Genomic DNA, 14,855 nt, shown 5'->3' on the forward strand with positions numbered 1-14,855 from the left:
CTTGACGAAGACGACGTGTTTGACGGTTGTGTCTCTAATTTCTAGTTAATTTTTTCCGTTAAAATCATCACGAATTGTTGGCACATGAAATTAGATCATTTCAATGGTATTCATTTGGAATTTCGTCTAAACATGACACGAAATGCAATTAGAATTAAATTGATTGCCTTCTGCACTGAATTTATAGCGGTCAGAGTATTTCATTTCATCATCAGACTCCGCCAATAGTTCATATTATATCAGCGATTTCATTTAAATATAACTCTTATTTGATGATAATAATACATTGTTGGACAAAAAACGAAACACGTCTCTTTAAAAAAAAAATGAATCTATTGAAAACTACAAAGGGACAAAAGATATTAACGCAATTTTGAATAATCAAAGCCACACACAAAAAGTCACACATGAATACCGCTAATTGGTGAATGAATCAAACCATTTTTTTTTATTGTAAAACGTTAATACTATTTTTATTTGTATATAATTTTGTGAAAAAGCACAAAAATGTATGAAAATGAAACACATATAAAAAAATGATGGTCCACTGATACAGAATAGTGATGATAAAACGATTTTCAAACCATTTTTTTTTTGAATGAAAAACACTTAAATTTGGATAAATGTAATAAAATTTGAATAAAAAGTGAAGTGAATTGTGAAAGAAAAACGGACACCACTATAGGCTGTTTGGCATCATTAACATAAAATGGCAACCACAATATCAATTGGCTCGCCAAATTGTATTGGACGATGCCCAACAGAAGCAACCAAACCGTTAAGCCGCGTTGAACGAACAAAAAGTTTCCTGAAAGCGAGTCTTATCAAAAGATGGAAAAGTTCCAAAGAGTTATTCTCGAATTTGACGGGCAACGATAGCGGTGGTAAACCCACACGAAAACAAATCGAAAATAAATTACAAAATGGTAAATTCATCAATGAAAAAGTTCTAGACAATTTGGATGAGTTTGAGCGAAATTTTTTATTGTCGGCTGGCCGAAAGATTCTTGTACGTGAATTGCGTAAAAATTTCGAAAAACCGCCATACAATAACATACAAACGTCGGATATAAAGGATATAAATTTAGGCAATAATGTCATACAATGCAATGGTAACAGTAGCCCAGCGAAAACGAAAGCATCAAATTTACTGGCGGCGCAACCAAAACGATTTGCAAATGCAAGTGTACAAACAATTCCAAACTATGACGATGATTATGGTTATACGACGAAAGCAATAACTCCAAAACAAAACCAAAAAAAGCCGCTGGTAATGCGTCATTCGTTTTACAATACATACCGAAATGAATATTGTGCATGGCAAAATAGTCATTATGCATCAAATTTATCGTTAATTTCATATGGTTATCCAAGTACAAGCGAAAGATGTTTGGAGAAAACCATCAGTAAGTACAAAAATTCGATAAAATCAACGTCAGCTGTTGATCTATCATCGATTTCATCATCGGTGGTATTGAATTCAACTAGATCGCAATCGACTGCAATCGATCAATCGATTGAAAAATCATCGTCGATGCTGAAACGACACTATAGTAGTATAGTCAACATAAGCCATTCGAATTCCACGCAAAATTTAACGGATTCACCAATCATCGACTACAGCTATAACTCGATCGATACGATGCCTTCAACATATGCTGTGGTCAATAAACCGATGCAAAAAAATGGTCAACTGAAACCAACACATTCAATAAAAAGCTTAAACACCGTCTCATCGACCATCCATGATGGAATTAACAATGTACAGATTCGTTTTCGTAACGGTGATGATGATACAAAGTCATTGATCGTAACAAGTACATCGTCGTCCATTTTATGCGATAATCCACAAAATAATGATCATTCTACGTGTCATTTCAATGGATTTGTCTCAAAAACAGATCTTTATGGATCAAATATCACGTTGGACGATACAAACACGAACAATAACAATAATATTAACAACAACAATAAAAATAACGATAGCAATAATTATGAATATAGTTCGCTACTAAATTGCCATACTAAAAATATAAATATGAACAATTATAAAACCATTGAAACAAACGTGAGCCATAATAATAATCAGGATGGAAACAATAATACAACAACAAAGATTCGAAAATGCTACAGCATCAATCAAATTGATTTGAGCCTATTGAAAAATGAACTTGATGAATACATTGATCGCGAGTTACGCACCACCAATTTTGGCCGAAATACATTGGCACAGCGCCGAAGTCAATTTGAATGCAATTTTAAAAAGGTAAAAGTTATTCTGCACCTATTCTTTTGGCATGTAAATATTTGTGCAATTTTTTTGTTTGTTTTTGAGCGCTGCATTTGTATTTTACATTCCAAATCCTGAATTCTTTATTTGGAATGTGAACCGATCATCATTTTATTGGCATTAATTCATTTTCAATGCAAAATCTATCCATAGAAAATTAATAATTTTTTACAACTAGAAATGAAAAACCGTAAATGTAATTTCGACCGGTTTTCAAATAGAAAAATCTACCTAATATGATGCAAACTTGTTTTCAACTAGATTCACTGTCACCGAACCGTATTGTTTGTGCTCATAATGCGTTAGCACTTGCGTTAGTCCATTTCAACGGAACTCTCTGATCATTGCCCACCATTGAAACAATTTGTTGTAGCAAAACTAAAACCAAATTAAATGAAGATAAAACAAAAATCCTTTAAAAATTCACCGAATATGATTCGATTCAATCAAGAATAATTCTGGCATAATATCATAGATTCGAAAAATGACTTGGCAATGTTCCGTTCGTTAGAAAGTATGAAATAAAAATAAAACATACACACACACACACATGCAATGCAACATTGGGTGCAGCTTGGTGCAATTCATTTGAAAGTAATTCATTTTATTTCTCGTTAAAATGAATCGAAAAGCGAATAAAATAAGAAAGTAATGACAGTTTTTTTTTCTCTAACAATCAAGAGATATGTTCAGCATTTAATAGAAATTGATTGTTAGAAAATGAGAAATTGTCACCAGACAATTTTAGATAGTTATGGTGGAAGGCATGAAAGTGATATACGTGTGTACATATTTATTTCTAATGCAATTGATGCTCGCAAATAATTCAAATGCGCACTATTGCACCGAAAAAAGCGTTAAATTGAAACTAGTTTGAGAGAAAAGAGAAAAGCGCAACATAAAATTCGTTTGTATATCAACAAATACACGAAAATAAAAACCAACAACAACACAAAAATTGTTTTGTTTTTGTTTCGGCGTCATATGTGTATGAATGTGAGAGATGTTTTGTTGCTACCATGAACTGTCGTACGCTAATTGATAGTGTGCGCAATGTGGTCATCGGTGTGAACGAATTGTGCATGTGTGTAAGTGAATCGTACTAGTGTGTTTGGTATGAGTGAGAAAGTATGAATAGTTGTTCCTTATTTTCTACTATCAATGTCTCTCGTATTTTAACATTTTCGGATAAATGTTGGGTGTTCGTTCATTTTCACATGGGGATCGTGTGCACACATTTGCATGCATCGTTGTTTGTATACAGTTCTTGTACTTCTGGTTGCTTTCGTTTACTTATCATAAACAGTCTGATCGTAAACATACTGTTCGAATGAAAGGCATGCATTTCTTTGTTTGTTTGGGCCATTGCTATGTGTACATTTTCATAAATATACAAGCACTGTATTAGTAGCACAACAACCGATTGACTGGTTGTTAGTGTATGCGAGCCGAGTGTGTTGTATGTGTCTTTGTGCGTGTATTAATATGCGGTGCGAAGAGCCTAATGCCTTATGCCCTTACTGTTTTTTGTAATTGCTGATGAGCAGCAGTTGTAGTATTTGAGAGATAGTCGTGTACTGTTCAGAATCGTTTCAAAATTTGATGTGTTTTCCTTTTTTTTCTGACGTAAGATAAATTCAGTATAATATGTGCGAGTGTTTTTTTCAAATGTACACACTCATTAAGCACATTCATTGAGCAATAAGTATTCTGTGATTTTTGTAGATTCTCATAATCGGACCACGTTTTTTTACATCATACAGAAAGAGAGACAGAGAGTGAAACAAAAAATTAACATTGTGATCTGAATATTTTTTTTCGTCTCGCGATCTGTGTACACTATGATAATAGTTTTTTTTTTGTGTGTGTGCTTTGTTACAAAAAATGTATTTCAATTAAATAATATTGTTCACGATCACCCTTTTTTTTATATACAAAAAGCAGCTCCATTGAAGACGTGACAAAATTCAATTGAAAAATAAAACATCGAAAACCACATCGGACTATACGTAATTTGATTGTGACCGGATTTTGAATATTTAAGTCCAAGTGTTTTATGATATAAAATGAAATTATGAAATGAATAAATTTGACAGTCAAAAGAAAATTCGAAAATTTCACATAAACAGACCATCAAAAGAAACGCGAATGATCAAATAAGATTTAAATAAAATGACGGAAGTAAATTTCTAATATGTTATTTTGTCACATTTGCATATTAAAATAAAATTCGGTTTAGGTCCATTCAGTTGTGCTTCGATGTGTGTCTATAAGTTAAAAGAGTTTCGTAGTTTGTTATTTTCTTCGACGTGAGTGAAGTAAAAGTATTGCATTTGATTTGTTTGGCGATCCAGACGTTTTTCTGTTTCTGCTTCTTCTTCTTCTTCTTCATCTGTTCATTTGAGTCTTCATGAATATTGTTGCTGATTGAAAATGATGTCACTTTGTAGTGCGAGCAAACACATACTTTTAAATAGAATGAACGAGTACGAATAAAGTGCCCGATTGCCAACGTTGTGAACTTAAAATATTATTCAAATGAACATAATTTGGATATCGACGAAACAAGCAAGAAACACATAACCATAACAGAAACGAAATGAACAGACACAAATAAGAAGAGAGTAAAAAACAACAACAACAACAACATCACAAGAACAAAAGACGAAATATACGAATCATATTTTTCTTTTCTCGTCAGTCTGAGCATTGAACAAAAGAAATTTTTATTTTCAACAAAACTTGATATTGAAACCGAACTTCATTTTGCTGAGATCTACAACTAGAATTGCCTAATTCAGTTTTATTTCAAAATCACTATAGTTTGAGAGAAAAAAAATATTATTAGATCATTCGACATTTTCACCAACGTCAAATACAAATAACGCTACGATTGCTGTGACACTTTCGTTTATATTTATTAAATTTATGCAACCGTTATTGACCAACAACGAACAAAAATGGATGTTCTAGCTCAATTAAATGCTCAATGTTGAATTTATTGTAACAATCAACGCGATCTCAAAACATAAATATATAGTGTACGACAATACAGCATAAAGTGCATTTTAAAAGTCGCAATAAGTAAGAAAGCGCGAAAAAAACAGAAACGAGAAAAAAATGGATTCATGCTTCCCACCACTGGCCAATTTATCATTGCGCGGCAGTTCGAGAGGCAAATCAAATAAGAATCGTCACAGCACCGACGGTTCGGCACATAAAAATTCACAATTATTCTATCATAGTAACAACGATCGTACCGAAATCATGCCAAAGCTAGAAGTTTTACAAGACTTAGATTTATACTATATTCGCCAAATTGCATCTAGTCTGAAGGTAATACACATTTTTGCGCTCATTTTTTTCGTTCGAAATCACTAGAATTTTATTAGTTACATTGTCGAGATTGTTGTCATTGTTTGGTGTGAAAATGAAAACAAAATTGTTTGTGCTTGCAGTTGTTTGAGTGTGATTGAGTTTGTGTGTGCATCATTTTTGGTGAGTGAAGCATAAGAATACTGCCCTTATGTAAGTTTCCTGCACATCAAAAAGGATGTGAAACAGGATGTTAGCAAAGTTTTAAAAAGATTCATTCATCATTTATCTTTGAATAGAACCAGCTGTTCATTTGTGTGCCGTATACAAAATACACACACGAGTATCATCTTCTAATGGTGTATTTTAAATACAAAACAACACCGAATTCAATGTGTACCACGTGCAGCAATGTATACAAAAAAAAACAATAAAGTCATTTACTGAACGAATTTAGATAAACATCGTAAAAACCGCATAGTTAAACATTGAGATAAAAAAAAAACTATCTTTGCATGGGAAAAAATGTGTACTTAAAAATAAAATAATAAACTTATTATTATAATGAGTAAGCAATTCATTACATTGTTCAATTTTTTTCTTTTTGGCGCACAGGAATTGGATTTGGAGCAGAAAATCGACTTGGAGATAAAGATGCGGGAAGGCTCTGCAAAGCTTCTAGCAGCATGTAACAACAATCCATACACGGGTATTTTTTTTTTTTTCATGAATAGTCATTTCGTTTCCATCACATGCTTAATGAATTTTTCATTCAATTGCATCGTAGGTAATTTAACATCAGCACAAAATACACAAATTTTAGAGGCTGCCAAAAATTTACTGACATCAAATGAACGTATGACAGCCTATATGGCTGAATTGCAACGAAGGAAACGCGATCGCAGCGAAACGGTTAGCAAATTAACTGCAAATAAACAGAAAACCACGGCAAAAGTTTCGTTGAGCGAAATTCGTATGCCGTTGATGTGGCGCGATACAGATCACTTCAAAAATAAAGGAGACCATCGTCGATTTGCCGTATTCTGTTTGGTTCGCATTGGTACCGATATCTTTGACACATCACTTTTATGTCCAGTCGATAGAAGCCTTACCGATATAAGTTTCAATGATGCAATTCTATTGTAAGTATATACAAATAACGTTGTTTCTTTAAAATATTCATACATCGGTCAAATGAATACATTCCTTTTTTTAGTTCAAATGTCGAACCGGATTTCGAATTAAAGCTTGAAGTGTACGCAGTTATGATGGAAACTGATTTAACCATAGCGTCGACGCCGCGTAAAATCAAAAATACCATTCATAGTTCGATAAGCCGAACGGTTGGTAAGCGGCTCGCGTCAACATTGAAAGATGAACTAAACAATGCCAAAATGTGAGTAAATCATCTTTGAGTTGGCTGAAAATTTTTTTTTACTAACAAAGCTATTTCAATTTTATAGAGGTCCCAAATTTGAGCTGATCGCAACTGCCACACTAACACTTTCTGAAGCTTCTGATCTACCACATACGCATGACTTGACACTGACCACAAACTATCCGGCAAACAATATGAATAACAACCAATTTAATAATAAATTGCCTTTGTTTGGTCATTTTTGTTGTCGTCTAGCTGTACAACCGGATTTCATAAAAAACAGCTACTGCGCTGGAAATTTAGAATTATTATCGTCAAACGATAATCAATTGTATGGCGTGTATGCAAGATTACAAGCGTTTAAATTGGCATATTGGGAAAATTTGGAGGCATTTGAAAATAATTTAGAACCAAAACATGCGATTGAAATCACACGTGATACGAAAGCAAAACGACGTGGAGATTTGGAAATCGTAATATGCAACATGGAAGAGGGAAATATAAAGAAGTATACTTTCCGAACGGCAGAACCGATGGAAGCATCGAATTGGGAAATTGGACTCAAACGGGCCATCAGAGAACACTTACAATGGAAACATGTTATGCTTAGTACACCAATGCAGCTAACAACACCCGGAACAGAAAGAAACTACTTTTCACGGTCGGGACGCCATGGATCGTTATACGATCAAGTACCAATTTTACGTAAGTTTTACGAAAGTTAATTGCATTTTATATGAGTATCAATGTTTATTGTAAACATCCTTTCAGATTCACGAGAATCGAATTCACTCTATTCAAGTGTCACAAACGATAAAGGAGACAAAGCGGAGTCACCAAAACTTAGAAACTTCCGTAGTCGTGCCAATTCGTCGTCTAGCATTAATACAGCGATTAGTGGCAGTGTGTCATCGATGATAAGCATTTCTAGTTCAAAGCGAAGCCATTGGCCATTCGGAAAATAAAAATAAATGAATTTTTTTTCACAAGAGGCATTACCAGTGACTGCACATTTTTGATTAAATTACGCTTTTACGATTGAAAATATTTAAATCTTTATACTATAAGTTTGTGTATAGTCATTATATGGCCACACTCTATATATTGAAACAAAAAATCACACTTAGAAACAAACTTATCATACAGATTTTAGTATTCGAAATCGTTAAAAGTTAGAAAAAGTCCTTAACAGAAAATATGCAGACTCTGGGCAAAAAAAAATACGTTCAAATTTTATTTTTATAAAACTTTGCATATGCTTCAAATATTCAATAAATGTATGCAAAATATCGCACAACATTTCATTCAACCATAAGAAAACTTTTGAAATTGAACTGAAAGTTTTAGAATTAATATGAACTAATCTTAATCTATTCGATGCTGGTCAATTGATTTTGCTAATAAGGCACATCTGCCTGATCCGTTGACTGAATCTCGAACAAAATTATTTTATCTATATATATTTAACGAACAATTTCAATTGAAATGAATGCTGATGAACATATTTTTTTAAAATAATTTCAATATTGACCGCTTGACAAAAGTTTTAAGGAACAAATAAAATCTACAACATTAAAATTCAGATTTGCAGTATTTATTTTATTAAAAGGTGAAAAAAAGAGATTGATTTCATGGGATTGTACAGAAGAAGAATCAGAATTGAAACAAACATAACCTACAATATAAATAACATAGGCGCCTCATCCTTACAGATTCGTATAAGATTTTCATTTTTTTTATTTAACAAACTAGGTCGCTAGATTACGCTTTCATTTTTCTATTCGATATTTGCTTTCATGGCGATGAAATTGATCAATAAATATTGCATGAATCTAGAACAAAGGTAACTGTCATAACTCCAATATACGTGATGATGCGGGATCAGCTGGAAAAAGGATCTCAACATAAAAATTTGTGCTTTTATTATCAATTTTCTACACGAAATCATAATCCACTTTTTGGCAAAAATAAAACTTTTGGTAAAAATCTAATAAACTTATGCTTAGCTATGCATGTGTGATATTATTTTTTATCCAATGTTTTCTAGATTATGGTAAAATTTTCAGAAAGCATTCCTTTTATGAGAATATGATTTTCTACAAGATTTCATGAAATTTTCATTTGATTAAATTATGAGTCGATTTCAATTACCTTGAGTTTCATGAAATTTTTTCAAAATCAACCTGATCCTCCAGTATAATAAAACTAATGCCATGTGATTAATAAATTTATTATAGCAATATTTTGGTAAGCTAAATGTTTCAAAAATGGTTTTTGTTCATTAATCAAAAGATGTTGTTTTAATACTAAATTTAAATAATTATTATTCATATGCACAGAAACCTTTCGTGTATATCCTATCATTGCAAATTCATCATGAGTTCTGTATATTAGCATAAATGAACAATGAACATGCTCGTAGTTGGCGCAAATTATCTGACAGTTTTCGCTTTGACATTTCAGACCGATTCAAAATCGAATGACTCATGCGTCATCGTCTTAATTGTGAGGATAATTGAACGCGTCGCAATTGCAATTTAAGAATTCAGTAAAGAATTTTATCATTTTTTATTGCATCAAAAGTAAAGCAAAGAGATAAAAACAAACTATTTTTTTCAAATAGTGAAAAGCGTCATTCGATCAACATCAAACATGGACTCATTATGGAAGAAGGATGCATCTGGATTATATAAAGATATTTTTGCGAATATCAACAGAGTTGAGGTATTTGCCGGATTTTGCACCAGTGAAAAATTCATCTTATTCATATGAATATATGAATGGATTATTAGGAAAATAGGGTCGTTTGCGATACCGTTGTACATAATGCAAAAAGACCCATTTTCCTAATAACCCATTTATATAGGATAAACGAATATTTCTCTTGATGGGAGATTTTGTCCATTTAGGCAAATAAATTTATAAGCAATTTACAATTATTGTCGCTTTAAACTTAGATGTTGCCCGGAATATCACATAATCAATTCTGTATCGCGTTGGGTGTTACACAAAACAAGAAACAAAATGAAGTTTCAATGAAATGTCGACAAGCTGGAAATACAAAAGTAAATGAAAAAAATTGGCATGATGCAATGCTATTGTACAACCGAAGTCTTTGCTTTGCTGAAGAAGATACCGAAAACGTAACTTTGGCATATGCAAACCGATCGTTGTGCTTTCTCAAGATGGAAATGTATGATAAATGTCTCATCGATATTGAAATGGCGATCAATGCAAAATATCCAGAACGGCTCATGTCAAAGTTGGAAGACCGTCGTGCATACTGCTTAAAGCACACGAATAAGACGTCTTTTTTACCGAATGAAACACAAAAATTGGACTTTGAAGCTGACGAACACTTTCCTGGAATGGCGAACGTTTTACAAATGAAGTACAGCAAGAAATTTGGCCGTCATTTCATTGCAAAGTGTGATATTGATGTTGGAAAAACAGTTTTGGTTGAAGAACCATTTGTCAAAACCACAATATTTAAACAAGATTTTGGAATTTGCGATTCGTGCTTTAAAAATATGACCAATTTCATTCCCTGTCCAAATTGCACAAGTGCATTGTTTTGTAGCGAAGATTGTGCAAATGATTTATTTCATACATTGAGATGTGGAAGACGTAGCACATCGGACAACATTTTGGTGGAATTTGTATTGAACTCAATTTTACGTGCTGGTGAAATTATGTGCTCAATTGAGGAATGGATGGAATTCGTTGAAAACGTCGTCAAAGAAAAGAACGTGGAAGAAGTGCCCCTTTCAATTGTTGACGACAAATCAAAGTACCGCATGTTTTTAAAACTCAATCTATGGATGACCGAAGAAAATAAAAAAGATCACGTTGATCGTGCCAATGAAGTATTTGACATGCTGATGAGGATACAAGATATCAAAGACTCCTTTGATACACTCAAGAAGATGCGATTTCTAATGCATTTGTGCATAATGCATGTCAATCTCGTTCGCTGCAACTCATTCCATACCGAAATGTATGGCGGCATATTTTTGATTCGAAATCATTTAAACCATTCATGCGCACCCAATATATTGTGTAGCGCCTTTCAAAATAAAAGTATTTGCATTTCGTCACGCCGCATCAAAAAAGGGGATCAATTGTTCATATCGTATGGAGATACATATTGGGATCCACATCCACTGCATGAGCGTCAACAAAATCTGTGGAATGATTTCGGTTTTCAATGCAAATGTGAAAAATGTCGAAATACGAATTGGCCCATTTCATCGGAAAAAGTTCAGTCGGATCCTGATTTTCAAAATATACAGGCTGATCTGTGGAAGGAAAAATTCGGATATCCAGACCTTGCAAAATGTGTGTCTCGAAAGCGAACATGTCTTGAACTTTTGAAAAAATATTCGGATTTACCCTGGTGCACACAATTGGATTTGGTGTCAAAAGGATTTCAAACTGCATGCGTTGAAAGTTTATTTTAATGTCTCAATTTATTTCAATATTGATTGACCGTTTGATAAAAGTTGTAAACAACAAATAAAATCTTCAACATTATAATCATTTTTGCAGTATTTATTTTATTAAAAGGTGAAAAAAAGATTGATCCTATAAGATTTTCATTTTTTTATTGAACAGACTAGGTCGCTAGATTACGTTTTCATTTTTCTATTCGATATTTGCTTTCATGACGATGAAATTGATTAATAAATATTACATGAATCTAAAACAAAGGTAACTCTCATAACTCCAATATACGTGATGATGCGGTATCAGCTGGAAAAAGGATCTCAACATAAAAATTTGTGCTTTTATTATCAATTTTCTACACGAAATCATAATCCAATTTTTGGTAAAAATCTAAAAAAACTTATGCTTAGCTATGCATGTCTGATATTATTTTTTATTCCTTTTATAAGAATTGAAGAATATGATTTTCTAAAAAATTTCATGAAATTTTCAGTTGATTAAATTATGAGTCGATTTCAATTACATTACCTTGAGTTTCATGAAAAATTTTCAAAATCAACCTGTTCCTCCAGTAGAATAAAACTAATGCCATGTGATTAATAAATTTATTATAGCTATATTTTACTCATATTTGATGAACTAAATGTTACGAAAATGGTTTATGTTCATACTAAATTTATTATTCATGTGCACAGAAACGTATCATCCGAATTCATCATGAGTTCTGTAAAAATAAATCATCAATAAACATAATCGTAGTTGGCGCAAAAAATCTGACAGTTTTCGCTTTGACATTTCATACATCAACTTGGGGTGCGTTCGCTTGGGTGCGTTCGTTTATGAGCATTTCATTGAACGCGCCAAAAATGAATTTAAATTAAAACACATTTTTGTTTTGGTTATTGAATTTTGATTTAAAATCTCATACTGAATTCATCCATTCTTTTCATCGATTTTTATTTTTAAAATGAACACATCGTAAATGTGTTTGATGAATAAAAATTCCCATGGAATTTTGAAAAACCTTTTTATATAAAACACTAAAAAAGAGCCCCGAATACTAATCACCTTCTGTGATTTGATTCTGATTAATCGGTCATTTTAAAAGCAAATGTGCGATGCATCTCTTTTCTTGTGTGCAGTAAGTGGCAAAAGATCAGCTTCGATTTAACGTCATCTATTGATAACAATACCATGAAATCCACTGAAATATTGAAATTCAGTTGTAATCAATATTCCCCAAATACCTCCGAACATAAATGGATTTTTCTGTTTACCTTTCTATGTCTCCCGTTTAAAAAACTTAAACACTCGTCAAGTGTGTGCCACGCATAGTCAAATAAAAATAAAATTAGAGTGAATAAAATGACGTACATTCTAGTTTGAAAAAAGCTTGGTTCCATTAATGGAATAAGTGACTTCGATACATATGTAATATGTGTGTATCGGCGATGAGATGTGAATGAATCATCGCAGTGCCTTTTGTCGTCTAATCAAGTGATATGAACTGTGTTGTTGAATACACTTCGGTCATCACAACACACACAGTTCGGCAATAGCGGAAAAAATGTGCGCAATGCAAACAGGAGAAAGACTAAAAGAAACAAAATCCGAGAATCAAAACAAAACCAAAAAAAAAATGATTTAATATGCATTGGCATCGCATACACAAGTGCTATCACAGTCGTTAAAAAATCTAGCCAAAGCGATTTTTATTACATTTCATTTAGAAGAGACACACAAAAAAAGCGCGCGATCCGCTCGGGGCCATTTCACTGTTTGTGTATGTATATTATTGTTGTGCCTTGTTATTAATGCGTCAATAAACTTAACGCATATCAAAACTCAAACTACATTATAGACATTTCATTTTGTCGTAAATATTCCATTATCATACACCGATAGCCGCAACATTTAAATGACAGTATAACAGCTCTCAGGTCAGTCTCTTTCACTCTCCACCGTAACCGTCACTGCTGCCGCCACATCGTGATGACGACGATGGAAAACAGCGGCTCCAATTGCACACTCTGGCCGAAATGGAAGACGACAACAAAAAATAAATAAATATGAAAAATATTTTGTAATGGTGCAAATGAAATGCTTATGGCTTAACGAGAATTGTGTGCTCATCCAGGCACACAGCTATAGTAAATTGAGCATGAAAAATTTAATTTATCCAAATTTAATCAAAAAGTTTCGAAAAATACGAGCGGCGAAAAAAAAACGCAATGAGCAAGGGATACGGAATAGAACTGAATAGAACATGAGGAAGGTATGTCATATCATATTGAATACGAACAAATTGTTCACGTTTAAAACGCGGGGAGGCAAATGACTTGCACCATTTCATATTTGATAGTGCAACAAAATGACCATCGTTTGCGATGAACCAAACATCATATCATTTATACACTCTGCGGTTTAAAAAATACATGATAAATCCGACAAATATTTCCAAATCCATTAAGTGGAGCCTTTGTATATGTCGCGTATAACGTTGCTGTTCGCTCTCATCGTGTGGTTTTCTTCTGCTCTGCTCTTTTCTCTTGTTCTTTTTTTCATATTCACTCTCTTCTTCGGTTCGGTTCCATTGCGATAAAAAAAAAAATAATTTGAAGAGAAACAACAACAACCAGAACCAGAACCTATAGATCGGCGAACGTTGAAATGAACAATGAGCAATTCAAGTATAATATCGATGCACGGAATCGCTTTCCGAATGAATGGTATATGAAGTATAATGCATGCTATCGCATGCAATTAATAAGATATATTTGAGTTTGGCCGAAGAGAATAAGAAAATGGCGTAAAGGAAACCCAACATTCATAAATTAATCGGGATATATACATTATATATACACATATATGTGTATAGCCGTACCGAGATCTATATGAAATGTAACGTTTGAACATTTCAAGTGGAAACCACTTCTACGGAAAATACCTATCGTCTTTCTCTCTTTCAAACGAACGTACCGTTCACGTTCTCATCATCTATATGTACGTGCATGCACATTCATACTCTCATCTAAGGGCCTGAGTGTATTGCCGTGTGATCCACAAGTACAAATGCAAGTGGCAAACGTAAACGATTTAACGAAAGACGAACGAAAAATAAAAAAAAAAATCAAAATTGTTGATTTTTCCTTTTGTCGTTCCCATTTCTACCGATTTTCTTTCAAATTCGTCATTCCGTCCGATAAATACCAATTACTTGCAGTACAAGGCACACTGGAGAGAATTCACACCAACAACATAAACGCACACGCATACAAATACGCTCTTTAATGTGGACACACAGGCTTGCATGCAAGAACATGCACATACAAATACATACACATCTATATACACCGTCAGAAAAGGCATCGTCATCTCCATCATTCACCGCCACATATTTTTGGCACATGCATTTTATTTTTATCT

The 14,855-nt window shown here is 33.1% G+C and overlaps 2 protein-coding genes across 4 annotated transcripts; both read left to right on the top strand.

Moving 5' to 3' along the window:
- The first annotated feature begins 500 nt into the window (after window positions 1-500).
- Window positions 501-8,561, top strand: LOC116345205 (probable polyketide synthase 15). 2 transcript variants are annotated; one of them, XM_031774391.1, is made up of 7 exons: window positions 520-655; window positions 699-2,266; window positions 6,221-6,314; window positions 6,393-6,747; window positions 6,822-7,001; window positions 7,069-7,688; window positions 7,755-8,561. In XM_031774391.1, exons 2-7 carry the CDS (start codon window positions 710-712, stop codon window positions 7,946-7,948), a joined length of 3,000 nt encoding a protein of 999 aa, XP_031630251.1. In that variant the 5' UTR covers window positions 520-655; window positions 699-709; the 3' UTR covers window positions 7,949-8,561. The 2 variants fall into 2 exon arrangements, with proteins under 2 accessions (XP_031630250.1, XP_031630251.1); XM_031774390.1 differs by having other exon boundaries at window positions 501-2,266.
- An 877-nt stretch (window positions 8,562-9,438) lies between these two features.
- LOC116345293 (SET and MYND domain-containing protein 4-like) lies at window positions 9,439-11,519 on the top strand. Of its 2 annotated transcripts, XM_031774539.1 has the most exons (3): window positions 9,439-9,531; window positions 9,607-9,707; window positions 9,941-11,519. In XM_031774539.1, coding segments are annotated over exons 1-3 (1,605 nt in total). In that variant the 5' UTR covers window positions 9,439-9,530; the 3' UTR covers window positions 11,444-11,519. The 2 variants fall into 2 exon arrangements, with proteins under 2 accessions (XP_031630399.1, XP_031630400.1); XM_031774540.1 differs by having other exon boundaries at window positions 9,447-9,707.
- Window positions 11,520-14,855: the final 3,336 nt, after the last annotated feature.

This window comes from Contarinia nasturtii, unplaced genomic scaffold, assembly GCF_009176525.2.
Source record: "Contarinia nasturtii isolate CC-2019 unplaced genomic scaffold, AAFC_CNas_1.1 Cnas_scaffold_1240, whole genome shotgun sequence".
Lineage (NCBI taxonomy): Eukaryota > Metazoa > Arthropoda > Insecta > Diptera > Cecidomyiidae > Contarinia > Contarinia nasturtii.

Excerpts from the sequence above, each read along its gene's own strand:
- LOC116345205 (XM_031774390.1), top strand. The coding sequence starts at position 710 with ATGGCAACCACAATATCAATTGGCTCGCCAAATTGTATTGGACGATGC. Across the intron at positions 2,267-6,220 it reads TTGAATGCAATTTTAAAAAG|GAATTGGATTTGGAGCAGAA; the intron begins GTAAAAGTTATT and ends TTTGGCGCACAG. Across the intron at positions 7,689-7,754 it reads CGATCAAGTACCAATTTTAC|ATTCACGAGAATCGAATTCA; the intron begins GTAAGTTTTACG and ends ACATCCTTTCAG.
- LOC116345293 (XM_031774539.1), top strand. Across the intron at positions 9,708-9,940 it reads CGAATATCAACAGAGTTGAG|ATGTTGCCCGGAATATCACA; the intron begins GTATTTGCCGGA and ends CTTTAAACTTAG.